The sequence below is a fragment of the Dermacentor albipictus genome, chromosome 1, assembly GCF_038994185.2.
Source record: "Dermacentor albipictus isolate Rhodes 1998 colony chromosome 1, USDA_Dalb.pri_finalv2, whole genome shotgun sequence".
Taxonomy (NCBI): Eukaryota; Metazoa; Arthropoda; class Arachnida; order Ixodida; family Ixodidae; genus Dermacentor; species Dermacentor albipictus.
The window spans coordinates 454,816,674-454,844,368 of record NC_091821.1 but is presented as its reverse complement, the minus strand read 5'-3'; the positions used below and the strand labels follow the sequence as shown (position 1 = coordinate 454,844,368).

At 47.3% G+C, this 27,695-nt stretch overlaps 1 protein-coding gene across 2 annotated transcripts; it reads left to right on the top strand.

The window, feature by feature from the left end:
* Window positions 1-568: 568 nt before the first annotated feature.
* Window positions 569-27,163, top strand: LOC139059314 (ipis-1-like). Of its 2 annotated transcripts, XM_070537541.1 has the most exons (6): window positions 569-668; window positions 1,477-1,637; window positions 7,081-7,347; window positions 8,140-8,506; window positions 21,278-21,508; window positions 26,657-27,154. In XM_070537541.1, the coding sequence occupies exons 2-6, from the start codon at window positions 1,558-1,560 to the stop codon at window positions 27,050-27,052; spliced, it is 1,341 nt and encodes a 446-aa protein (XP_070393642.1). In that variant the 5' UTR covers window positions 569-668; window positions 1,477-1,557; the 3' UTR covers window positions 27,053-27,154. The 2 variants fall into 2 exon arrangements, with proteins under 2 accessions (XP_070393642.1, XP_070393643.1); XM_070537542.1 differs by lacking the exon at window positions 7,081-7,347 and having other exon boundaries at window positions 26,657-27,163.
* Window positions 27,164-27,695: the final 532 nt, after the last annotated feature.

Genomic DNA, 27,695 nt, shown 5'->3' with positions numbered 1-27,695 from the left:
CAGTGACACAAGCGGGTACCAAATAGATTCATTGAAGACTGGCACATACAGAGTGGCACATGCTGGATTGCATTAATGAATATTGTTACTTATTGTGAGAACCTCGCTGGAGCGACAATGTTTGATGGACGTCAAAGATTGAATCGCCTTCCAAATTGGTGTCATCGGGTATGATCATCATGACAATTTTCATGTTCGTCATTATCATCGTTATTAACACCATGACAGTCATCGTCACGATCATCACCATCACTATAGTCATCATATATCCAGAGGGCGCAGTTGCGCATACTCAGTTATACACACCTAGCAACTCCAGGGGCAAACATACCCTTTGGCACCCATCCAGTGACCCCAGTAGCACTTTTCTTAGACCGCGCTATCTCCGGGATCGGCCGACGAAAGACGCTGTAAACAGGATGGAAGGGAACATAACTGATGCGGAAAAGTGGTGGTAACTCGCCAAAGAACACATTGTCTTCAAGAAAAGACAAGCGATACGTGGTATTCAAAATCGCGTTTCAGTTCCGGCTTTCACCTCGCGGCCTCGGCGGTTGCTCGTGTCTCAAATTTCTGCTTTTGATTTTCTTTAATGCGCGTTGTTGCACGAGCCATCCCGTCACGTGCCAGTGAGCTGTAGCAGCAGAAGAAGACAGCCCAGCCAACCTGTGAGTACCCGTCCGTTCTACTCGCGATTATGGCAGTTTTTCTTATCCCTTAGAATAGTAAAATGTTCGGAAAGCATCGAGATTGAGCGTAAACTCGCGAAACTCTCATAAATTACGGCAGCTCAAGGCAGTAGCAATGTGTTTGCCCAAAGCGAATATAATGCCTGTCACAGTTACATATATTGTAAACAACTAATATGCCGCCGAAATTGGGTGTGTCCATAAGGACAAAGCATAACGAACAAATTTTCGCGTTTTTTTTTCTTTTTGAGCGAGGGGGAGTAGCCCTGCTTGAATATAGCGATCTTCAGAAATGGTGTACCCAGTGATTTAGCGTACCCAAAAACCGAAACTTGCTTGAGTTCGTTGGTGCATTGTGCGTTCTTTTTGTATGCACGGCTGGTAGCGTTTCCTAGATTTCAGCCTCATCAGGAGTAACCATTTTACTGCATTACTCTTAATCACGGCATCACAAACTGTCGACACTGGACTCCTGTTCCTTAATATGCCTTACACTGTTTTTGTTACCACGTCTGCGACTTATGCTAAAGCTCAACAATGCCTTATGCCCGAGATGTTTTAAACCTTTAAGAACAAAGCAAGTGCAGGCAGCTTCTTTTGGTCCAGTGTTTGCATGTCCAATATTTAACTCTATCTTTGACAGTTCTTCTCAAACAAGTAGGACAATGCACAGACGCGTACAAGAACTTTTGAAAAAGGCTAACTATATCAGAAGCACTTAGCTCCGCATAATAAGTTCCCGAGACTTGGTTGTTTTCATAGTGTATCATAATGCTACGACGCGCAGGTGCCTCACTCTAGGGTGCCATAGACATTTAGCTGCCATCGTGATATCCAAATCGGCAGTAAAGTCGTCCAGACCACGGATATGAGCCGGAGCCGAAGCCAAAGCCGGAGTCGAAGCCGAACAGTGGGGCTCCCGGGACCCGACTTTCCTGGCGAAAAATCGTGAGTGTACATGGTTTCCCATATAACGTTTGCCATGTTTAAAAAAAAACGATTGGTATATTCCTTTCTACCTCAACTGAAGCGATAAGTGGCAGTTACCAAACGAAGATAACATGTAGGTTATTTTGACAGGTTTCTCATCTGGCGGCGTTTATTTTTTTTAAACATCATCACCATCATCATCAGCCTGGTTACGCCCACTGCAGGGCAAAGACCTCTCCCATATTTCTCCAACAACCCCGGTCATGTACTAATTGTGGCCATGCCGTCCCTGCAAACTTCTTAATCTCATCCGCCCACCTAACTTTCTGCCGCCCCCTGCTACGCTTCCCTTCCCTTGGGATCCAGTCCGTAACCCTTAATGACCATCGGTTATCTTCCCTCCTCATTACATGTCCTGCCCATGCCCATTTATTTTTCTTGATTTCAACTAAGACGTCATTAACTCGCGTTTGTTCCCTCACCCAATCTGCTCTTTTCTTATCCCTTAACGTTACACCTATCATTCTTCTTTCCATAGCTCGTTGTGTCGTCCTTAATTTGAGTAGTACCCTTTTCGCAAGCCTCCAGGTTTCTGCCCCGTAAGTGAGTACTGGTAAGACACAGCTATTATATACTTTCCTCTTGAGGGATAATGGCAACCTGCTGTTCATGATTTGGGAATGCCTGCCAAACGCACCCCAGCCCATTCTTATTCTTCTGATTATTTCCGTCTCATGATCCGGATCCGCCGTCAATACCTGTCCTAAGTAGATGTATTCCCTTACGACTTCCAGTGTCTCGCTGCCTATTGTAAATTGCTGTTCTCTCCCGAGACTGTTAAGCATTACTTTAGTTTTCTGCAGATTAATTTTTAGACCCACTCGTCTGCTTTGCCTCTCCAGGTCAGTGAGCATGCATTGCAATTGGTCCCCTGAGTTACTAAGCAAGGCAATATCATCAGCGAATCGCAAGTTACTAAGGTATTCTCCATCAACTTTTATCCCCAATTCTTCCCAATCCAGGTCTCTGAATACCTCCTGTAAACACGCTGTGAATAGCATTGGAGATATCGTATCTCCCTGCCTGACGCCTTTCTTTATTGGGATTTTGTTGCTTGCTTTATGGAGGACTACGGTGGCTGTGGAGCCGCTATAGATATCTTCCAATATTTTTACATATGGCTCATCTACACCCTGATTCCGTAATGCCTCCATGACTGCTGAGGTTTCGACTGAATCAAACGCTTTCTCGTAATCAATGAAAGCTATATATAAGGGTTGGTTATATTCTGCACATTTCTCTATCACTTGATTGATAGTGTGAATATGGTCTATTGTTGAGTAGCCTTTACGGAATCCTGCCTGGTCCTTTGGTTGACAGAAGTCTAAGGTGTTCCTGATTCTATTTGCAATTACCTTAGTGAATACTTTGTAGGCAACGGACAGTAAGCTGATCGGTCTATAATTTTTCAAGTCTTTGGCGTCCCCTTTCTTATGGATTAGGATTATGTTAGCGTTCTTCCAAGATTCCGGTACGCTCGAGGTCATGAGGCATTGCGTATACAGGGTGGCCAGCTTCTCTAGAACAATCTGTCCACCATCCTTCAACAAATCTGCTGTTACCTGATCCTCCCCAGCTGCCTTCCCCCTTTGCATATCTCCTAAGGCTTTCTTTACTTCTTCCGGCGTTACCTTCAGGATTTCGAATTCCTCTAGACTATTTTCTCTTCCATTATCGTCGTGGGTGCCACTGGTACTGTATAAATCTCTATAGAACTCCTCAGCCACTTCAACTATCTCATCCATATTAGTAAAGATATTGCAGGCTTTGTCTCTTAACGCATACATCTGATTCTTGCCAATTCCTAGTTTCTTCTTCACTGTTTTTAGGCTTCCTCCGTTCCTGAGAGCATGTTCAATTCTATCCATATTATACTTCCTTATGTCAGCTGTCTTACGCTTGTTGATTAACTTCGAAAGTTCTGCCAGTTCTATTCTAGCTGTAGGGTTAGATGCTTTCATACATTGGCGTTTCTTGATCAGATCTTTCGTCTCCTACGATAGTTTGCTGGTATCCTGCCTAACGGAGTTACCACCGACTTCCATTGCACACTCCTTATTGATGTCCACAAGATTGTCGTTCATTGCTTCAACACTAAGATCCTCTTCCTGAGTTAAAGCTGAATACCTGTTCTGTAGCTTGATCTGGAATTCCTCTATTTTCCCTCTTACTGCTAACTCATTGATGGGCTTCTTATGTACCAGTTTCTTCCGTTCCCTCCTCAGGTCTAGGCTAATTCGAGTTCTTACCATCCTGTGGTCACTGCAGCGCACCTTGCCGAGCACGTCCACATCTTGTATAATGCCAGGGTTAGCGCAGAGTATGAAGTCTATTTCATTTCTAGTCTCGCCGTTCGGGCTCCTCCACGTCCACTTTCGGCTATCCCGCTTGCGGAAGAAGGTATTCATTATCCTCATATTATTCTGTTCCGCAAACTCTACTAATAACTCCCCCCTGCTATTCCTAGTGCCTATGCCATATTCCCCCGCTGCCTTGTCTCCAGCCTGCTTCTTGCCTACCTTGGCATTAAAGTCGCCCATTAGTATAGTGTATTTAGTTTTCACTCTACCCAGTGCCGATTCCACGTCTTCATAGAAGCTTTCGACTTCCTGGTCATCATGACTTGATGTAGGGGCGTAGAGCTGTACAATCTTCATTTTGTACCTCTTATTAAGTTTCACAACAAGACCTGCCACCCTCTCGTTAATGCTATGGAATTCCTGTATGTTACCAGCTATTTTCTTATTAACCAGGAATCCGACTCCTAGTTCTCTTCTCTCCGCTAAGCCCCGGTAGCAAAGGACGTGCCCGCTATTTAGCACTGTATATGCTTCTTTTGGCCTCCTAACTTCACTGAGCCCTATTATATCCCATTTACTGCCCTCTAATTCCTCCAATAGCACTGCTAGACTCGCCTCACTAGATAACGTTCTAGCATTAAACGTTGCCAGGTTCATATTCCAATGGCGGCCTGTCCGGAGCCAGTGATTCTTAGCACCCTCTGCAGCGTCACAGGTCTGACCGCCGCCGTGGTCAGTTGCTTCGCAGCTGCTGGGGACTGTTTTAAACATCAAGCAGTTATTGTGCTTTTTAAAAATGTTTGAAAAGGCTTGCATATTTTTGTGAACAAATTGTATGGTTTACCTCGCGAATGACTCTGTGCGGATGTTTGGTTAGCATCCCGCAAATGGTAGGGCTAGTTTTCTTTTTTTCTTTTTTCCATTTTATTCTTTCCGGAAACATACAAGAAGTTCGTTGCGCGAGAGCACACATTTTTAATCGGCGATGAAAGTCCTACCGCTACCACTAGGCACCGGACCAACGACAGCAATCATAAAATTCAGCAACTAATACGATACTCCCTAATGCGAAATTTGAGGGCAGCACTATGCGTGTCTTCATTTCGTGGTATAGTGACTGGCATGGACAATCGGTCTCGTGCGGCACGTTGCAAACGAAGCGAAGTGTGGCACGACTGCCTCGCTAATCGGGAGATCACGAGAGGCAGCGCTTGGGCGACGCGTTGGCGCGATTCACAGCAGCCGCCGCAGACAGGCCTCCGCTCATGCAGCGCTTTGTTTCCATACAGACGATGGATGGATGGATGGATGGATGTCAAAAGCGTCCCCTCTGGAACGGGGCGGTGGGTTGCGCCACCTAGCTCTTGCTATTATACTGCCTAATGTCCTACCTAGGTTAAACAATAAAAAAGAAAAAAAACACTAGGAACTACCTCACCCAAATTTTCTGATCCCCTAGTGCGAACTGTGCTTTCTACGTCTCCGTATTTGGTCGTTTCCCTACTTCCACCAATCCTCCAATCGCCTCCTACTAATGCCTATTGCGGACATGTTTACCTTACCACTGCTCCCGCTGAACCCAAGGGCTTCAAGAAGGCCAGTGGTGCCCAAATCGACCGCTGGGTAGGCGTCTTCACATTCTAATAAAACATGTTCCATATAGTTTCCCTAGCTTTACCGCCGCAAGCACATGCTTCTTCTTCCGTCTTTTATCTCGCTTTATAGTTGCGTGTTCTAAGGCATCCCGATTTCGCTTCGAAAAGTAATGAGCTTCCCTTTGAGTTATCATGGATTGTTTCTTTCCTGATTTCTTTTTTTCCTTTTAAGTAGTTACTCATAGCAGTTATTCATGGATGACGCGCGCTACTCTGACATCTCGTGGCCATCGTCGCCGCAAGGGTCATCTTGCGCGGCACTACGCTTTTCTTCTCACGCTTTCACCATACCCTCCTCTTCCTCCACTTTCCGCCTCATGGTTCCGCTGCATGTGTAAAGTCACATATGAAAAACAGTTATACGTGTGCGTCATGTCATTCGACATAACACACTTTTATGCCACAAAATATGACGTAAGTATTACATGAACGGTGTCGCAGATCTCAGATTACAGGTATTTATCCTGTTGAATTACGTGCAGCCGCAGCCCAGTGCTGGCGCTCTCGGGGAAAACATAGCACCCCGCATACTGGAAGCTCAGAGGTGCACAAATAACGTGTCATTTGACGTAAACTTACGCCTGCAAGCTGTAGCCGCATATGAAGTCGGTTATTCTTTAGAAAGCGCCGCAGATCAAGAGCAACTGCACTGCATGCGAGACTGGCAGAGGGAGATTTCTATGATCGCATTATACTTCCTTAGCTTCCATTGCGTTATTACGTGCTTTGTGTAAACGATTGCAGCCAAGAAAGGTGCCTACCCGCAGCGATTGCGTAGTGGTTATGTTGTTGGGGTGCTAAGCACGAGGTCGCGGAATGAAACCCCTGCCAAGGCGGCCACATTTCTATGGGAGCGAACTGCGAAAAGACCCGTGCACTTAGATTTAGGTGCACGCTAAAAACCGTGGGTGGTCCAAATTATTTCGGAGTCCTTCATTACGGCGTATCTCATAATCTGATCGTGGTTTTGGCACATAAAAATCCATAAATTAATTTTAAGAAAAGTGGCCTCTACTTAAGCGGTATCTCCATAGGCATAAGATCGTGTTTGCTGAGCTTGGCTAGCTTGGCTGTATATCTGCGACCGTTACCCGTTCGCCCCGCGTCGCATCGCAATAAGCCTCATTTCAAGAGTGAAGATGACGGTCCTCGTCCACCTTGCAACCGAGGAGCTGCACACATTTCGAATGAGGTTTATTGCGATGGCACGCGGGCGAACGGGTAGCGGTCGCAGATTTACAGCCAAGCTATAGCCAAGCTCAGCAACCTCGGGCTTATGCAGGTTATCTTAGGCACATGCCACTCTTTTTGGCTACGAGAAGTATAATCTATGCTACATCCGCAGGGAATGACACCTGATAGCAGTAGCAACACTACTGCGTCGAATTGCTGACGCTATGCGAAAACGTTGATGCCCACTGTTCACGCGTGTTGCCCACTGCGCAGTGAGCGATACGACCAGATCTCTCAGGGCCTGCTGCAGTTCGCGCTGGAGCTGTGCCGCCAGCTGCGCCTCGCTGGCCGCACGGGCAACATCCTCTTCTCGCCTTACGCTGTGGCGAGCACGCTAGAAGTGCTGCTGCACGCCGCCAGGGGCGCCACCGCTCACCAGATCGCGTGCGCGCTGCACCTGCAGCCCGCGCGCCGCTCTCACTGGCCGATCACGGACGACTACTTCGCTCGGCTGCACGCCCAGTGCCGGTCCTGCGTGAGGTAACAGGCAGAGTAAATATTACAAATATAGAGATATAGGTTTTGACGAAGGGTAGGCACATATACTAGAGACAGGTGAAGTGCTAGGTTGCAGTGAGTGTCGGCAAACTTGCTGCTTAAATAGCTCAAGCAGGCTAGATGACTATACGCCGCCGCCGCATTTGAGAGGGGATGCCATCGGAAATTATCGATTAAGATTTGTCGTCGTGCATCGATAATGTGTGCTGATAAATAGAACAAGAACTGATGAATATTGTGTAACCAAATTCATATGTAAGATCAAATTCATTGATGATCATCGTTCGTTGATGGCGCGAAAGTGAACACGATGTGATTTATTTCTTCGCAGAAAACACACCTCCGCCGATAACTAGGATAACTAGATAACTACCGTATGGGTCGCGAATACGAACGTTCGCACCACGAAAGACGTGATTAAACTTTGCTCCTTTATCTGAAGGTGTGCGGAAACGGGAAAGGAACAGCTGTCATCGACGGGACTGTAGCAAGAAACTACAAGTGAAACCCATACGGAATCCTTTTTTTTTAGAAAGAAAGCTTCACAGATGTTTAAACTGGAGATCGAATCCCTTACCAACGCCTTTCCGGGCCGTTCGTCGTTCTACCATCTGAGTTAACCAGGAGGCTATACAGCAGATCGCAGCGCGAGGCTGAATTAACCGACAGCTCGAAGAAGAGGGACACGTGAATAGAGGAATATGAAGGAATCACTTACGTGGTTCCCGCCTTCCCCGAAGCTGATTCCCCGCGTTTTTCGGACGCGCGCCGCAGCGTGTCCTCGCTGCGCCTGAAGCTGGGAAACCTGATCTACCACGACCGGAGCCTGCGGATCCGTCGCGAGTTCCGACGGTGCGACGCGGCGGGCGCCGTGCGGCTTGGGGCGCGCGACCTCGCGGCCGACCCGGGCGGGAGCCTGGCGCGCATCGCCGACGAGGCGCGCCAGGCGGTGCCGCGCTTCGGCGCCCACGAGATCCTGCCGGAGCTGGCGTCGTCGTCGTCGGCGGTGGCCGGTCTGGCGTCGAGCACCTCGCTGCTGCTGCTCAGCTTCGTGGGCTTCGCCGGTGGCTGGCGGGTGCGCTTCAGCCGAGCGCGCACCACCGACGCCGAGTTCCACTTGGCACCCGGCAGGACCAAGAAGGTGAGCGAGAACGGTGACGAGCCACCACGTGTGGTGGACCGGCCTTTGCGAGGTACGTGGGTGAAGTCGTTAAGCTTGCTTGTTACGGAAGCCCCGACAAGACATCGCTTGGAGTCACCTACAGGGGGCCCTAGAACTTCCCCTTGTCCACTCCGCTTTTCTTCTGCACGGTTTGATGAGCGCCTTGAGGTGAGGCCACGCTGGACGCACCCTGAAGCGTTGACGCATTTGACACGCTCAAACTATTGGCCTCGCGAAGTTCTCAATGGGAGGACTACGTCGAGATCACGACGAAGACACCATGCGGCGGTGACGACGACAAAGATAGCGGAATAATAATGATGATGGCACGACAGAGACTATACGGTGAGACGACGGCACTCAACTGGCGCCTAACGCAACGACCGATAATTTTTCCGTGTAATAGGGACACCGAGAGTCACTGCTGCACAGAAAGAACGCAGGGAAAAAGGAATGTGGGAGGAAGCATGACGCGAGGTCGCTAGCCTCGGCAACGCAACCTCATCTCGTGATTTGTGCAGCAATCTCGAAACTTCTGAGCGGCAATAAATGGGAGTTATTCGCCAGCTCGCGGAGAAATTGAATTTTTAATACGCTTGGCCTTAACGGAGTTACAAGTTGTTGGGACATACAGTAAAAGCTCGTTAATTCGAACCGCAAGGGGAAGCCGCTTCAGTTCGACTTAACGAAAGTTCGAACTAACGAAAGTGAAGGAGAGCAACAGTACACTGCGATTTGGAAGCAGTAGGGCATGTCAGAAATTTGGCGTCAGAAAGTGATGGCGTGTGCCGCGGGCATACGCCATCTTCAAGTCGAAGCTCTGGGTCCGACTGTGCCACACCACCGATGTCCACCGAAACGAACGTTAGCCGAGGCTTAACCCCATCACAATGAATCGCGACGGCCGATACCTCCTAAGCTGAAAACAGAGGTGCACAACCGATGAAGACTGCCGAGAGAAAGATGCTCAACATGTGAAGGTGGCGAAGGTCCTGATTCGTTGGTTCTTGATTGCAAGCGCAGCTGCGACGTACTTGATTCGCTGTGCTTTGGCGCTTGCCGTGCCATCTCAGCACAACATTAGCAGCTGTACAAGATTTGCGAAGCCTCCGAGATTCGCAACGGGCAAGAAGTCTCGGAGGTTACGTAGAACGGAAGGGCGGTAGCCGCCGCTGCCTTCTGGCTGACCCCGCGTCGGTTAGATTTTTTTTCCGATTTTGCCTTCTCTCGCCGTTCTCTCCGTTTCGGAGGCAATACAGCCTTGTGTGTAGGCAGTAGGCGCGTTTCTCTGGCCGTGTGCCAGGCGAGCGTAGTTCGAATTATCCGTGAGGGAACCTCCTCGCGTTCGAATTAACGGACTTTTTAATACATAGACTTCTGTGGAGCTTGGCCGGACCAAATCGTATAGTTCGAATTATCCATAAATTCGAATTATTGAAGTTCGAATTAACGAGCTTTCACTGTACTTGTTTCTTCTGAGCTTTTCCTCCACTTAGACAATATATACGGTGACATTGTTCTAATAAAACAATAAGTTGCCAATAAGCGCATACCCTTCCTTTTCTTTTGCCCCTGTCTTTTTCGTGGCCGCTTGGTTTGCGACGCCCGGTCTAGCTCACGTATGATCGGCCGCAGCTTTATGTATTGCCATAAACAACCCCCGCGACGCAGCTCATGATGGGTGCCTGATGCTTCTTTTCCGATTCTTTGTTCGTAGGCGGAAGGTCGTCCTGGTTGACCTTCCTATACTTGACTCGGTAATCTGCACTGGGTGGACTAAACTACAGACACGCCCGCGCTGCCCGTTGCTTTCTTCAGCCTGTGGGGAATCCCATGCCGATAAGGGACGACAGCTAGTTTTGAACATCGGCCTCACTTTTTGGGAACTTTCTGCCATAGTGAAATTTATGTAATACATCCTTTGCCAGTTACATTTAAACATTGCGTGTCTACATGAATAGGTCTCCCTTCCTCTACTTCCTCCGTCCTCTCCGCGCGTATTGGGAATTCCTTAGTCCCTGATGTAATAATTTTTGGTTTGCGTCCTCTCTCACCCCTGAGCAATAAACTTTGATTGCAGTCAGCGCCCGCGTCGTTCGTTGCTTCTACCATTTGTACATTTTTGAGGTGTTTTCCGTGTGGTGCCCTGTCAGGATTGGGGGCTCAATCCCATCGCTCTTGATCCGTTGTCAAGATTGGAGTCGGACATGAATTAGAAGGTAGCTGGCCCATGCCGTCGTCCAACTTATCCACGCTGAAGACGTTGATGAAGGGAAGGACTGATTCTCATCGAGAACGAGGAATATGGGTTTATATAAAATATTTATATCAGTCTAACATGACTGCTTGAGAGAGAGTGTCAGTCCAACATGACTGCTCAAGAGAAGTGTGTCGAGCATCCGCACAACAGCAGTTTTTAAACACTCGGTCCTCCCACGATACAAGGCGACGCGAACGTTCATTTGGTGATCGCAAAACTAGCCGCCTCTCCACAGGACGGTCTACACGCACAAAAGCGCAGACGTTCGAAGGTCGAGAACCGACGTCAGAGGGGCCCCGTAGAACTCGGAGCCGTTCCGGGTAGCCCGTTGGGGAGTTTGGGAATAATAGTTGGCCCGCCGAACTCATTCCGTCACAAAGTCGATTTATAGTCACGCTGTGACTAGAAATTGGCGGCGAAGCTCCCGGTATGTTGCCGTCATAGTCGTAAGCGGGTGGCAATCTTGCACTGCAGCTGGCCATTCATAACAGCGCCGGGATGTTGCCGTCATAGTCGTAAGTGGGTGGCAATCTTGCACTGCAGCTGGCCATTCTTAAGAGCCCTTATTCGAATAAGTCCGGCTAACAACCATCTTGTGGCTGTTGAGTTTGCAAGGTATGCCTTGGAAGAAATTCGGAGTGTGGCACCGGTTTCGACACAGTTGAAGAACTACAATTGGGCTATCTGACACAAGCGATATTTAAAATTCTGTAAATAAACACCCTGCATAGTACCAAATCAGCGCTTGCGATGAGTTTTCATGAGTGTGCACAGATCACAAAATGAATGCGTACCAACTCGGGCAGTTTTGAATTCTGAGGCAACTTCCTCGGACGTCACCCTTGTTTGCTTTCGAGGCCTGCCTATCTGTTGGGTTTTCAGAAATAAGCCCTCCATGATTGCTGGACTTTTTATGGCAGTGACTGATTTATGGTAGCCATTAATGCCATTAATTAAGGTACTCTTCGCGATCCGTCCTCGCCACCCACTCCCACGCTCTCAGCTCTACTGTTTCCCTTATATGCGCTAGCCTGCCAAAAATTACCGCTTGCTTATCACGTGGTGAGGGCGTGTTTCCCATGAGTGTTTGCTTTATATGCATGATGACTTCCAAATTGTCATGTGACACTCCCTCCTAGCTTTTTTTTTGCTTCAATGGCTAAAAGCAATGCGAGTGACCGCGCCTCACATAGCGTCTGACTTTAACAATAAACACTACGGTAATTACCCAATGACTGGGAATCTGCACGTCTCATATTCGTTATCTACGACTCTCTCTTTGTCAAATATCATCTTTATATTTCTTAAAGCTTGCCCATGAGAACGACTTCAGTCCGTTTCACTTGATGCGATTCTCATCGCACCGGGAGTGCGATTTCGGTCGCATGCGACGGAAATCGCTCTGCCGGTCGGTTTCTCGACAATCTGTGAACAGTGTGACAAATTTAGTGTAGCCGTAGATTGCCGAAGTGGTACGTACCACCTACGTATACACGCGAACAAGGCAGTTGAAAACTCGTAGGCCCGATTCAGCTCTGCGATCTCTATGCGTTTGTTGACGCGCTACCTTGCTAATAAAGCGGCGGGGTTCTTTCTTTCGTTTTTTCTTTTTTTCACGTGGGCTTCGGGTGCTGATTGTACGTACATCTGCGTGCATTTCGATTATTTAAACGCACTACTAGTTGTAAATAATACGAGTTGTTCCTTATGAGAAGACATGGCTTTCGGATGTTGCTCCAATTTTCTGGTTTATTGCGTACAAACTACTCGCGATATACGAAAATGCCACAGTTGTAGTTGGTTATGTTTTTATGGATGCATCAATTTAAGGAATAGGCAACTATGGTCAAATGCGGTGTCGAAGGGATATGACATGACAGCATAATAACCGACGTATCAACGTCGCACTGTACGCGCGACCATTTAGTCTCCGTGTGTTGGTGTCGGCTTTCACACGTATTTCTTCCGGTGAGTTGAACGTCTCATTTCAAGGTTCTGTTACTTCCTCCGTGAGAGGCGATGCCTTATCAAGTTCGCAAAGCAAACGTGCAAACGAGATATCGCAATGAATATTCTGCAATACAATATTTGCCGTATTGGATAGGAAAACAGCATCGCAAATTTGTTTCCGAAGCGTTAATGCAGGATGAACATTATTTAATCAGTTTGATCTCTTTTTTTTCTGATATACCATTTTTTTCCTGCATGGAAACCAATAAACCCTCAGTATGTAGTGGACTTTGTACCTTTACCGCACCTGTACTGCACCATCACTTTAAAAGGTAATCGCACATTGCACTTACTTCAGTGCACTGAGCTTTTGTTTAAGCTGGTCGTAACACATCACAGTAGTCTAAGATAAACTACTTCGCCGTAAACATCCCTGCTTTTTCTTGCTTCTCTCTCTCTCTACTTGCCGTAAGACAGGTGCAACAATGTGGAAAGCAGGCAGACACCTTGTTTTTTATAAACGGCACATAACACATTAAACAAAAGCAAATCAGCCAGGTGCATCAAAACCTACGAATGGTAGCATTCTTTCAAGTGCGGACGGTTCTTGCACGTCCACAGCTAATCGAGTGCGCGGACCTATCACGGGGCATAAGCCATGCCTAACGAGAGGGACGCAAAGTTGCTAATGAGTTTGGAATTAATTGTATTACTTCATGAACTCATATAACCATATCTTGTCATAACTGCCTCAGTGGCTATGGTGTTAGGCTGCTGAGCACAAGGTCGCGGGATCGAATCCCGGCCACGGCGGCCGCATTTCGATGGGGGCGAAATGCGAAAACACCCGTGTACTTAGATTTAGGTGCACGTTAAAGAACCCCAGGTGGTCGAAATTTCCGGAGTCCTCCACTACGACGTGCCTCATAATCAGAAAGTGGTTTTGGCACGTAAAACCCCATAATTTATTTTTTTTTGTCATAACTGCATGCCTCTATAGTGAACGTATCGCGCAACTTGCAAGGTATAGAAAGAAAGCATGACCCTTGTGTACCTGAATCTCCGTTCTTCTCGTGATTACAGAACGAAAGTCTCGAATTCGGCAACATTGGTTCAGGTAGCATATGTGGGTTTATTGACAGGTTGCCTTCACCCAACAAGATCACGTTCTCGTGACGCCTGCGGCAGAAAGAATGTTCCACATCCGCCGCCAAGGTCTGTGAGTGATGGCGCTGGCTAACACTCCCACGGTTCTACAAGCAAACATAAATACCTAAGAAAGTGGACGGGGAAACGGCGCCGCGGCAGCTCAATCCGTAGAGCATCGCACGCGAAATGCGAAGGTTGTGGGATCGTTCCCCACCTGCGGCAAATTGTTTTTAAAGCGAAAGCTTTACTGACCGCGAACTTGCGATTTCGCCGTGGCGGTGCTCCGAGGAGGCACATGACGTCACAACGTGCGCCTCGCCGCGGATCTTTCTTTCTCTCTCGCTCCCTAGTCACTACTGCGCATGCGCAACTAGTAGCAGCGAGCCACAAGTGTTCCACCGCTGCGCAGCGCCTTTCCGCCGCCGCCGTTTGGTATGACGTCACACACGCTTCTCGTCGTTGCGCTCGCCTCCGCTCGCTTTGCCAGCTGCGTCGCATGCCTGATAACATGTCGGATTGAAAAGGAAAGCTCGCGTGCGCCGCAACCACAGTTGAGGCGGCAGTGTGGACGGCGACAATTCTGGTAAGCAGAACGAGGCCTGGAATCGACATCGGAACGAGTTGAAGAGGAAACGGATCGCCCAGGAAACAGACAAACATCGCGCCGAACGACTGGCGAAACGCCTCAACATAGCTAGACAACCAGACTAACCTGGACTTGCAATCAAGATTAACCATGGGCTAACCATGCTATGCCTTAGCTTTCGCTACGTATATTCTGGCATAGCCGAGCTAAGCCACTGCCAATTTTTTTTTCAGGTGATTGAAAGAACAGCAGATTTCTTAGTATTGATAGTTATCTGCCAGTGGGCACACCAGTTAGACACAGCTTTCAAGTCGTTGTTTAATGTTATGTGGTCATCATGCGAGTTAGTATTTCGATAAATAAGGCAGTCCTCTGCAAATAGCCTAATGTTTCCTGTGAATTTTGCGGATAGGTCATTAATAAAAAGTAAAAATAAAAAGGGAGTCAGAACGCTTCCTTGGGGGACTCCCGATGTTACCCGGGCTGTCTGGGAACTCTGTACGTTCACTTCCACATATTGGGTACGGTTAGTGAGATAGTCACAAATTCAGTAAATTATGGGGCCTGTACCTAATGTAATATCAAGTTTCCTTATGAGCTTTTTGTGTGATACCCGATCAAATGCCTTCGATAAGTCGAGTAGGATGAGGTCTGTTTGTCTGTGTTGGTCGATATTAAATATGTCGTGGGTTAGTTCCAGTAGTTGAGTAATTGTAGAAAGGCCTCTGCGAAAGCCATGTTGATATTATACTCCACTTTTCTAAGAAAACGATTATATGTTTTAGTATGATGTGTTCCAGAAGTTTGCACACGGTACTCGTAAGCGAAATCGGCCGAAAGTTGGACGGGTCGGGTTGTCTTTGCAGCCTGATTTATGTATTGGGACAACTTTTGCAGATTTCCAATACTTTGGAAGAACAGATGATTATGATATCTTAAATATTATACAGAAGCACTTCGTCGTCTATTCTGCGTATCGTTTCAAGAAAGCCTTGGGTATTTTATCCCGGCCTGGCTCTTTTTTCGTGTCCACGTTTAGGAAAAGGTTCGGTACTCCGCCCTCCGTGACGGTAAGAGGGCTTGGACTGCTATCAACGGTGATGTCAATTTGAGGTACTTTCCCCATCGTCAGTCGTGAAGATAGAAGAAAAATAGTTACTTGGTGAATTGGTGCTTCCTTTGTTAATTTCGGGCGACATTTTGGGATCACTTGATGCCTTAGGTTTAAGGTAGTTCCAGAATTTGCTCGCTGAATTTCTTAGGAATCCTTGAAATGTGTGAGTAAATGTTTGATTTCGCTTTCTTTATTTTAGATTTAATGCCCTGGATAGCTAGACTAATATTACTTTGAGATGAAGAATGAGGTGCTATTTTATTTGATTTTTTCAGACGCTTGACTTGACGTTTGGCATGAATGATGTCACGTGAGATCCAGGGATGTTGCTTCCTCGTTTTTTTAACTTTAGAAGGTACATACTTGAAAACACAATGAAACATTTTTTTTGAAACTATGCCACAACGTTTCGATGTTTGTGGTGGGACTTATTGAAAGTGCTTCAAAGGTGGTAAATTCGTTAGATAAGTAGTCATTAATATTCGTATCGTCTGCTCTACTGAGGTCCGGGTAAGTGATGCGTGGTTGGGAAGAAAACGTAGTATTCTGAGCAGGTACAACACATAAAGTAATCTCATGATCAGATATGCCTTTAATGAATTGAAGATACGTTTGCTCTAACGGGAAATGATGGCTCAAAAAAAAAAAATCAAGTATGTTGGAAGCAGTTTCTTAAACACGTGTGGGCTCTGTTACAATTTGGCTGACATTCAGTGAAAGCATGAGTTCGAAAAGCATATCAGCACTTGGTGAGTGGTGTTCAAATGTTTACCAGTTCACATAAGGCAGGTTAAAATCCCCTAGAAGTATTAGGCTGGCCCCCAAAACGTTATTTTGCACATACAAGCACAGTCTTTCCATCACTTCAACCTCACATGAGGGACTACGATAAATACAGCCGACCACGATATTGCATGTAGGAAATGTTACTTTACAAAAAAATTCATTCCACTCCTGTGACGTGAGGTAACACGATATAAGGGATTTCCATTTTAATCAATAAGGCGCGATGCCACCACGGCCGGTCCTTCCGTACGATTACGTAGTTTGGTGGTGTGATTTCAGCATCCCTGATATCGATTGTTAGCCAAGTCTCAGTTAAAGCAACAAAATCTGGTTCGATACCAAGAAGTAATGCTTCAAGGAAGTCAGTTTTCTTTGGTATGCTACGCGCGTTAATATTGCAGAAAGTTATTTCGGACGGAGTGCGTTGCGCCGAGTGTGTGTTGTTTGCCTTTCTGCTTCCTGTTTTTTTTTTTATAGCTGGAGGTAGCTGAATGTGGTTGGATTAGGGCCACACCATTTGTTTCGTCATCCCATCGGTAGAGGTCGTCATGGATACGCAGTTTGTCGTAGACCTGCAATACCTTGTCCCCCGATTCTTTTCTAGTTTTGCCGTAGTTCCATAGTTTTTTCCTGATGTTTCTTACACGCCATGAAAAATCTTCGCCGATTGAAAAACTGCTCCCCTTCAGATTATAACAGTTGCTTAGGATTTATGATTTGTCGCGGTAGTCCAGGAGCTTCAAAATAACCGGTCTGGCTTTTTTAGCTGCTGGCCTGCCCTAATCTGTGAATTCTTTCAATCGTTACATATTCGACTTTAAGGACATTTTTAAGAATCTTTTCGTGCACTTTGTGTTCAAGTGAGCCTTCGTTTTCCTTAGCTTCCTCGGGAAGACCGTAAACAATCAGATTGGATAATTTGGAACGATTTTTGAGATCGTCCACTTTTAGTTCAAGCGATATTAGTGCTTTCTGGAGGCTGTTAATTTGTTCCTTGCATGTAGAAACCTTGGTATCGAGATTGCTTAGGCTGTCAAGCTTTAAGTCGATGGATGCTAGACGCTCTTCCTTAATAGCATGAAGGTCGCCTGCAATTTGTTTTAGCTGCTTGGAAAACTGGTCATAATCAGGACTAAGGTTACTTTCGACATCACCTGCTATAAGCAGCAGTTTTGAAATATGCACGCAAAAGTCACACAACAAATTTGAAAGTAGCCTTTGGCATGCGGCACAATTAGGCACAATTCATTGGATTGTCTGCTCACGTTTGCTCACCTGTATGGCAAAAACAAATGGGTTTGAACTCATCGTGCCAGCAGAGCTGCCATGCCCAGTGGTTCATCGAAGTTTGTCTCCTCGTTTTATGGTCGGTGGTGCCCATAGCCTCGCTTTGGTGGCGCTGAAGTCCGTGACGTCATCCAGCGTTGTCGTTGCACTGTAATGGTGCTCTAGATTGTGCTTATCCAAATAGAATGGCGAGGTAGGCACTTGGGATCCAAGACACCTTGGAAGACAGGTCGAGTTGGTTGACACATGCTGGCCTTTTCCGTCGTATTTTGCTGGTATGAGCAGTAAGGCGGCGATCTGTATGGCGAAAACAAATGGGTTTGAGCTCATTGTGCCAGCAGAGCTGCGTCTTTATGGCGAACGGGAGGCATTATTGCCATTTGTACTAGTAAAGATACACCCCCCTTCATTTGCATAGAAAACTTACCGTGGGTGCCTCCCCTCCCCCCCCCCCCCCCCCAAAAAAAAAAATAAATGGGTCTGTGCCTGCTTAGACATATTGACAATACTCAACAGTTTTTTTCATAATACGTGATATGCTGTTTACAATCAAGCAGCTTTTCAATAGCAAGAAAAGGAATCAGTCTGCCCTGCTTTGAAAAGTCCATCAATGCAGGCAATTCAAGCAGGCGAAAATCTGGCTATTGCAAACCATTCAGGAATATCAGCTTAGATTGGGCCTTGAGGCTTTCCTTGCACTTTTCTATTTTGGTCGATTATTCTAGTTTGAAACCACTCCTATAAGGATGCCTTAAAACTGATCTAATACAGGTTGTGCACATGACTAGCCTACAGATAGAGTTTCTTGTTTTAATTTCCAGTAAAGGAATTATAACATCTGCTCCAGTTGCACAGGTTTTTGATAATCAGGGGTTTTCAGCCCCACTTTAATATAATGTGACGAAGCAGATAGAAACATATGCATGTCAACGTGACTAGCACATAGTTCCGATAACTTTCTACTTTACGCCTGCTTTGTCGCTACGAATAGAACAATTCTAGTACTCTAATTTGTTTAATGAAACAAATATACGCCTAAAAGTGTATTTCTTGTTCGCCGTAGGGCTACGCCGCCGCGCTACATACTGGAGCATATTGATTTAAGCATCTTTGAACAGATTCACAGTACAACAACGACACGACACACGGGACTAGAAAGTAGACGACGCCCACTCCTGTTAGAATACCATGATGCTGTGTACACAAGTGACTACAGCTCCTAAAATGATTGCGGTGTCGGCGCTTACGCATATGGAAATATTCAGAGATGGCTTCTATGCGTAACTATATAGCACGCGCGCCGCGGTGGACGAGCCATACTAGCACTAAGATGGATGTTCGGAACACAAATCGCATTGTTCCGTTCAGTAATTACACACAGATAATTTGCGGCTTCCATGAGGGGCAGACGTGGGCTTTCGGGTTCGTGCTTGCTGCTGCGTTTGGCGCAGGAATACGGCTATAGGAGCAGGCACCGCTTAGGCGCCATTACGAGCACTATACACACATTCCTCCAGAAGCTGAGGCTGAGCGAAGGTAGCGCGAGGATCTCACTGCGCGGACTTCGCTGCAGTCGTCGAAGTCGTCGCTTCACTGCGACGACTTCGCTGCAGCCGAGTTATACGAACACTGCATATGCGGTGCGGGCAGCCATATGGGCTTGTTTGGTAGGTCATATTCTAATTTGTTGTTGCGCAGGCAGAATGACACCGACATGGAAGGCACTTGAGACAACACAGAGCGCTGAGCGACCAGTTGCGAAGAGCCGTGAACGTCCGTCATGCCTCTGCGCACTGCGCTTCAAGAATCGCTGTTATGCACTCGAAAACAAATTTAAACTTGGAAGCGTTTTTAATTAAGAAAACACGCGTATTATTTGCTATTGCTAAAGACAAGCCAACGAAGTCATAAGACACTGGTTTTCTTGTTACATTTGAAAAATTATGCAGCGTATGCCACGAAACTTGGCAGCAAGCAACCCTGGGTGTCGCACTAGCCGCATCGCTGAAATCGCAGTTGTGTGAAATGAGCCCTCTTAAAGGGACACTAAAGTTTGCTATGAAGTCAGGTTAAAGTCATAAAGCAATGCTGTAGAACGTCTAAGGGGCCAATATAATCACGAACAGAGCTTTAGTAACCGAGAAGTTGTGGTAAATGCATGACACGGTTTGAGACCCCCCAGTGACATTCCGGTACTAGCCCGATGACGAAGGCACTCCTCATCACAATTTATGTCACTAGTACTCAACTACTCGTATTAAAAAGATCATTTCATTAGGTTATAAGACGGAAGAAAATCCTACTTGTCTACCTCTGTTCGATTCTAAGAAAAAATAACATTTTGACGTTACCCTTTAGTAGTATGGGTGGTCTAAAGGTTTCGTTTTCGCTCGACTCTGCGCCGCGCGCGCTTTGGAGTTTCAGTTGTTTCGTTATTGCGTCGTGCTGCGCTGGTTCTGCTGGCTCGCGAAACTTGCATTTGGAACAAGCAGCGAGAATGCCACGCCCATGTGATGTCGTGGGATGCGCGAACGGTCCGCGCAACTTGGCCAAGGGCAGCTGCAGTGGCGAATCCAACGTTATTTATCACTGTGTGCCAACGAGTGAACCTCTCCGTTCGAAGTGGTTAAGTGCCGTACCTCTGCCGCAGCGCGTTGGCAAAGAGCCGAAAAATCGCATAGTATGCTTGCTGCACTTTCGTCCAGAGGATTACGATTTCAATGCCGACTTACTGAAGTCGTGTGGAGTGCCTTTCAAAGCAATGCTTTCCCGTAGCGCTGTTCCGTCGGTCTTGCCTGCATTCTCCGAAGCGCAAGAACTGCAGGTCGAAGACGGGGCGATGACGGCGGCATTTTGGTTTTTACGAAGGAAAAGCTACAAATGTGCGAATATGTACAGCCATGACATACAGTTGCCGTCGTAGTAGTGCGCAACAGCGCCGGCAGCGCGAGCCCTCAGCAGCAGGTCACGTTCATCAGTGCTTAAATCGCTGAAGTCGAGCCCAGCATCGCGAGCCAATGTGTCGTTGTCAGGGTCGTCCATTGCAACGAGCGTCAAAGTTGGCGTCATAAAATAAAGAACCAGCTGATCGTCGCGCGCTTTCCCCGACGGAACCACAGTTCCGTCGGCTCTGTATTGGTTCTGTTTCTGGCCGCGCGTTTGCGTTTTGCGCAGAAAAGCCGTAGCGCCGTCTGCGGGCGCCGTTTTACTCACCGATGGCGCAACGTCACTGTGAGACATGACGTCACCATTCCTCGATCGTAAGGCGGGCGATTTAAACTGTGCTAGAAGTACGCGGATGCTTCAGAACGCATTTTCTCTTAAAATAAGTCTCTTCTTCGCATGAAACAAGCATTTCGAGGTTTCTGGGATGGTATTTCAACATTCGACATTTAAAACAGCGTTGCGACGCGTGCGGCTGCTGCGATTTTTGCACTCTAGTCGCAGCATGTGAAACAACCATTTTAGAGTGTGCACTGAGCATGACCTTACAGAGGCTCAAACGTAAAAAAAAGTTGCCCTATAGAAAAACCAGATTGGTTAGGCAGGCACTTCCACGCGACTAGACATGCGAAGGCTAGCGAGTTAAGTATAAGTGTTCGTGTACTTTCCATGCAGGTGCGCATGATGCACCAGTCTGGCCGTTTCTTGTTGGCCGACTGCCCTGCGCTGGGCGCCAGCGCGTTGGTGCTGCCGTACCGACACTCGGGCGCCGTCATGGTGCTCTTCCTGCCCCAAGACCTGGATGGACTTGGCGCGCTGCAGGAGCAGCTCAGTGCCGGCACATTCGAGCTGCAGTTCCGTGAGTGCGACGTCGACGTCAGCCTGCCCCGGTTCCGGCTGCGACAGGTGAGGACCTCAAGGCGCTTCTGACGCAGCAAAGGGAGCGTGGTATGAGAATTGTAGTGTTATCGCCAAGTATTTATCGAGCGGCACCATAAAAATTCACCGACGATCACGCTACTCCCTAATCCGAAATTTGAACGCTGCTCTATACGTGTTTTCATTTCGCGATATGTAGGCTGGTGCAGACATTCTGTCTCGTGCGGCACGTTGCAAACGGACCGAAGTGTGGCGCGACTGCCTCGCTAATCGGGAGATCGTGAAAGGCAGCGCGTGTGTGACGCGTGGGCGCGTTTGACCGCAGCCGCCGCACACAGACCTCCGCTCACGCAGCGCTTTGTTTCTGGAGGCGTCATCGGCGAACAGACGACGCGCGCTACTCTGGTGCCATCTCGTAGCCATAGTCGCCGCAGAGCCCGTCTTGTGCGGCACTACGCTTTTCTACTCAAGCTTTCGCCATACTTTCCTCCACTTTCCGCCTCGTGGTTGAAAAATGAAACACATCTTTACTTGCAGGTAGATCACGGAATTACTTACGCTTCTCGGTAGGTCTGCACGAATAAAGATAGAAAACAATGAAATGTTAATAATACTTGTAAAAATTTAATACTTCAAAAAAATTTAATGCATTAGGGATTGTATCGGTCCAATGAAATGTCTGGGACGTGGCCTGTCAAGGATTTTGATGCGTCGGTAACAAACACAGATATGCATAATTCTGCACGATATTCAGTATACTGACATTATAATCTTCGATACTTGGTTTGTATTCTATGTGAAGGTCATGCCAAGGGCCTGACCTTCACAGTTTAATTACCGAGTAGTTTAGGTCGACTTCGTTGAGCTGTTGTGGCTGGCTGATTGGCCACAGCGTTCAGGTGCTTGACACTAGGGTCACAGGCTTACTTCTCCGTTCCGCACGCCGCATTTTCATCGAAGTAGTAGACGCGAAGTGCCAATGCTATTAGCTATTAGTGTTTTTAAGGTCTGCGCATTTGTATCGGGAATATTTATTTTGTAGGACAGTCAGAGCATGCCCACTCGTTTGAACGCGTGCGACCGTGTGTCACAACCATAAGTGTGTTCGACATTTATTGCTTATAGAATTTTGTATATCAATAATTTGTGGCATTTTAAGGATTAAGGTTTTGTACGTGTCGGCTTTGCTTGGTAAGTACGTGCTTTAATAGGTTCGGAGTTAAAATTAGAGAAAGCTAAGTTCAGCATATGCCAAGAAAGCGGTAAAGTGTGAAGCGTGCGGGGGGTCCCTCAAGGTAGACGAGGAGTGGGATAAGAATGGAGAGGAAATCTAGTCGATATGCAGGCACTGTGATGGCAATACCAGACTGAAGGAAATTAAGGGCGTTCGGAGTGAGCTTGTAAAGCGGGTCGAAGAGCTCAAAAATGAGCTCAATATGGAGCGAGATGTACGGAAGGCGCTAGAAGAAAGAATTCGAGCAGCCGAGAAAAAAACTGAGCAGGGCCACCATCATGAACGGAAATGGTAGACACACCAGTGGTAACGACGGAACGCCGCCTCCCGAGGTGAGAGGATTCGGAGTGGAACACGTCCAACGTGCGGTTCGGGCAGCTGGAAAGAGGTTCACCTACCTTGGAGCTACCACAAAAGGAAAGGAGGAACCATATGGTCAATGCCCCGTGTCAAATCAGAGTCACGGAAAAGGATGACAAGGGGAGGCAGGAAGAGGCCTCGTGAGTAGAAGAGAATGAAAAGGTGATAATCGCCGGGGACTCAAATCTGACTAGGTGCTCAGAGGCGATTGAGGAGAGTGTGAAAGGCGGCAAGAAAGTGGCGATAGGGGCATTTACAGGGCAGACATTGGGCTGTGTCATGGAACGAGCTAGGAAAAGAGATCGCGCGTAATGCAAAGGGACGCAACCTTTTAGTTGGGAGTCGGCTAAATGATGTTCTATACAGCAAAAGGTCAGGACCAGCCCAGCGTCTGGCGAAGGGTGTAGATGACTTGTGTGAGACGTCCCCTCTGGTGCAGAATGGGGTGAGCACTGTGTCGGAGATACCTTTACGTGACGCTAACAATCAAAGAGCGGTTTCGGCCGTTAATGAGGCTACATGAGCGAGCCGAGAGAGATTTCGAGTTTGTGGAAGTAAACAGAGAAGTGAGCAGGTATTGGTGGTTTTCAACGAGACGGAATCCACTTCAATCACAGGTTTAGACGAGAAGTGGGCTGGCGACTTGCTGGTCGCGCAATTGCTTTTTTGAGGGGCCACAGGTAATCAGGAGGCCAGGGTTGGTAGTAATGGAGGAGGAGGCCCCCTAGGGGCGCCTGGGACTAGCACCAGCGTCTATAACAGAAAGAGGAAGAAGCGAACAAAAAGCGAAGCTCGCCGTGCTCTAGGCTGCATAAAAAGGCGGAACCACATAAAAGAGAAAATGTGTTTAGACAGTGAGGAGCAATTAAATAGAGAACAAACAGAATATGTGTGCGGTTAGAGCGATACACCTTAGAGACTTGAAAGAGCCACCAGTGATTGAGAATTATGTTTGGGAAGGGTGCAACAGAACTAAACGGAAAAGAAAGGGAGTGGGAGTCGGAATGCTCACGCATAAGGGGACCAAATGGGAAAGATTAAATTAAAAATGTCAAGCCCTAAGCATCGATATTAAAGGTTTCGGGAATGATGCCGAAGTTATCTTTTTAGGTGACATGAATGCCCACATGCAGGATCTAGATGACTATACCGACAACAACGGGAAGTCAGTTTTAGATCTCTGCGAGCAGCATAACCTCGTTATGGCGTGAATACATGGCCTAAGTGTGACGGACAGCTCGCATGGGAAGTGGGAAACCGGCAGTTGACAATTGATTACTGTCTGCTGACAGAAGGAATTAATGATAAGCTGAGAAAAATGGTCATTGACGAGGAAGGGTATAGCAGCTTAGGTTAGGACCATAAACGCATCATATTGAAAATGGGAAATGTTGAGAAAGAAAGCAAGGAGTACAAAATGGCCAGTGCAAACTTGAACTCTGGACAACAATAACGACAACAACAACAAATATAGCCACAAGAGTCGATGAAGAACCTGGCAAATGGCCATGCAAAGAGGGGAAATATAGTGAGCTTCTAAATTGAATAACGACAGAAATACAGAAATAGAAGCAACATGCTCGTTGGAAAGAAAAAAAAAAACCGAAAAGCTGGTGGAACAGAGGGATACGAGAAGCGATCGCCGAACGACAGAAAGCATCCCGAGATCACAGGCAGGCAAAACAAGCGCAGTTGCCGTAGGGTGAAGTAACCAGAACATGGGAAATATACCGGGAGAAGAAAGAATCTGTGGTTTAAATACTGGTTCAAGCAAAGATAGAAGGTGAAAGTTAACGTTGGTTGTCAGAAATACGTGGCTGCACCTGGAATATTCCGGAACCACGTAAACTTTTTAGGCGTAAGTCTGGCATAATACAACGTATCCTAGACGAAGATGTAAACGAACTGGATGGGGACGCGGTATTATACCTAGCCGAAAAATAACAGCCGAGTCTTTCCAAGCCAATGGCGAGGTTGTATTTGAGAAAAAGAGAGCATGCAAGAGAACCAGATGGAAAAGAAGCTGGTGCTGACAAATTTCAACTGGTAAATGTTGAAGAAAAAATTCCTAAATGCACAGTCACGGGGCTAGACGAGGGTCACGCTAGGCAGATTAATGAACTAGGTCCAATACGTAAGGAAGCTCTGTTGAAAGCAGTAGAAAAAACCTTGAAATATAGACGAATACCAGACAGTTCGCGACAAAGAAGAATAAATTCAATTTATAAAGGCGAGGGGAAAAAAGATAGAATTCATTGATATAGACCGTTGACCATTATATCGGTAATATACAGGATAGCAGTGGAAGCGATTAAATTCGTACTGCAAGCATGGGCAGAACATAATGGTATTTTGGGAGAACTTAAGAATGGCTTCAGAATAGGCAGGTTTTTGGATGATAACTTATTTGTTCTTACTCAGTGTATTTGTTTACGTATTAGAGTGTTTTTATGGAAGTGCGAAAGAGGAGTCCAGCTGCAGTACGCACCTCACATAACTTGTTTGCATGGTGGCAATACGTTGTGTCGCTATATTGATTCAATGCTAATGCATTACCGTCGGCGATCATCGAGAGATTGGTTGTATCGATTTTTTTTCTCCTCATGTTAAAGGGCACTAAAGAAAGACACTAAATCAGTTTGCAATGATAAAGAAGCAGGCTTTGGAAACACTACTTTCTTATATTTCGCGGTAATATAAGTTACCTATTAGAATATAAAATTAAGGTCAAAGTGTCATTTTTTGAATTTCGCACGGGAACCTTAGCGCCAGTACGTCAGTGTGGCGTCACGTATTTCAATGTATCTTTTCGCATTCGGGTGATTTTGGCTAAACAAAAGTCCTTGAGAGTTGCTTAATTCAATCTCTAGCTCATTAAGAATACAGTGTACGCCATCATAACCGGTAAAAAATGAACTTTGTCCGAATGGTTGCCATCGAAGTCTATGACGTCACGGCCAGTTCGTGCGGGAACTTCGAGGCGGCGCTGCCACCTGTCCTTTGGTATTGCGACTTTCCTGGCCTACCGTGCCTCATTTCGCCGCAAGAGGTGCTTTTCTTTTGCATATTGTAGAGGGATAGTTTAGTGACAGAGAGAGAAATAAAGTTTATTGTGAGACCAGGCTTCTTGAGCCCAAAGGTGGATGGCCTCCTCAGTTCAGGTAGCCATGGCTCGCTGCCGCCGCCCGAGCCCAGTTCACCAACCGCAGCTGGCTGTCAGGGTCTTGCGTCACCAGCAGAGCCTCCCACTGGTCTTCCAATTCTTCATCTGAATCCGCCTCTTTCTGCATGTTATCGCCTGGTGGCGATGATGATGGTCGTGCTTCTCGATTATTGCTGCATCCAAGCACCATATGGCGCAAGGTGTTGGGCGTGTCCGGCGGGCAGAGCTTGCAGTCTCGCCCGTAGATGCCCGGGTACATGGCGTGCAGCAGTGTTCCGTGTGGGTAGGTTCCAGCCTGTAGTCTTCTCCAGGTTACCGCTTGGTCCCTACTCGTGACAAAGCTGGAAATATTTTTCTCTCTCTCACGTTTCCCTTTAGCGACGCCCTGGTGATTCTCGCCGCGTTGTCTGCGCCGCAGGTGACCGACCTGAAGCGCGTTCTTCCAGCCTTGGGCGTGGACGACGTGTTCACGGAGCGCGCTGACCTATCCGGTCTCAGCTCGGCCAAAGGGGTGCGGGTGACGCTGGCGCGACACGCGGCCTGCTTCAGCGCCAGCGAGCGAGGCGGCAAGCCACAGCAAACGGACGCGACACCAGCGGAAGCGACAGCTGAGGCGTCGGCCTCGTCGGCCACTTCGACGGCGTCTGGCGCTGGACCGGAGCCCGCACGGGTGGCGCTGGACGCTGACAACGCCGCAGGTCCCGGCGCCGAAAACTCTGAGCGGCGCAAGTTCGTCGTCGACCACCCGTTCATGTTCCTCATCTTGAACAACGGCGTCGACTTCTTCCTTCTCTTCGGACTCGTCAAGAAATGACGAGTGTTTAGGTCGCCGTTCGACGCGCGCTCTGAACCGCGCGAACAATGCATTTATAGAAAGTTCTGATGTACAAAAAAAGAAAAGAAGTGCACAGCTTGCGTTCACAGCTTTATTCGCATTGTTTGTCTTTGTGCTAGCAGCGGACAGCAGTTATATTGCGCTGCAGTATAGGTGATAGAGCTTGAGTATATCTGGCATGTGGGCAGCAAATATATGATCATTATCCACTGAATTGACAGAAAGTCAGTACCTCCATATAAGACGTGAAGCGTTTGAATAAGTCAGCTTGTTTGCAGAATCGTACCGACATGCCTTGGGTAGTGCTACCAGAAAGCGTCCACATGAGCAAAACTCGTTTTCAGTGCTGCGGCAGGTAAGCGCTCTATATTGGGTTTGCCATGTGCGTCTGTCTGTCCGTTCGCCGACACCTTTATAGGCTGACGACGACTCTTCCCTCGTAGACGCTAAGGAACCTCGTCATTCGCAGCTCGTCATATCCACAGCGCGAAGAAAAATCTACAAATTCTTTAAGGGCGAAGCACTACCAAGATTTAGCGTTGCGCTTGAGCTTCTCGGACGCTGTTCTAAGTATACGCGGCTTCGACTAACACGTGGTTGTGCCAGAATTGCTGGCACCTTC

Excerpts from the sequence above, each read along its gene's own strand:
- LOC139059314 (XM_070537541.1), top strand. The coding sequence starts at position 1,558 with ATGAGCCGGAGCCGAAGCCAAAGCCGGAGTCGAAGCCGAACAGTGGGG. Across the intron at positions 1,638-7,080 it reads GACTTTCCTGGCGAAAAATC|TGAGCGATACGACCAGATCT; the intron begins GTGAGTGTACAT and ends CCCACTGCGCAG. Across the intron at positions 7,348-8,139 it reads CAGTGCCGGTCCTGCGTGAG|CGTGTCCTCGCTGCGCCTGA; the intron begins GTAACAGGCAGA and ends CGCGCGCCGCAG.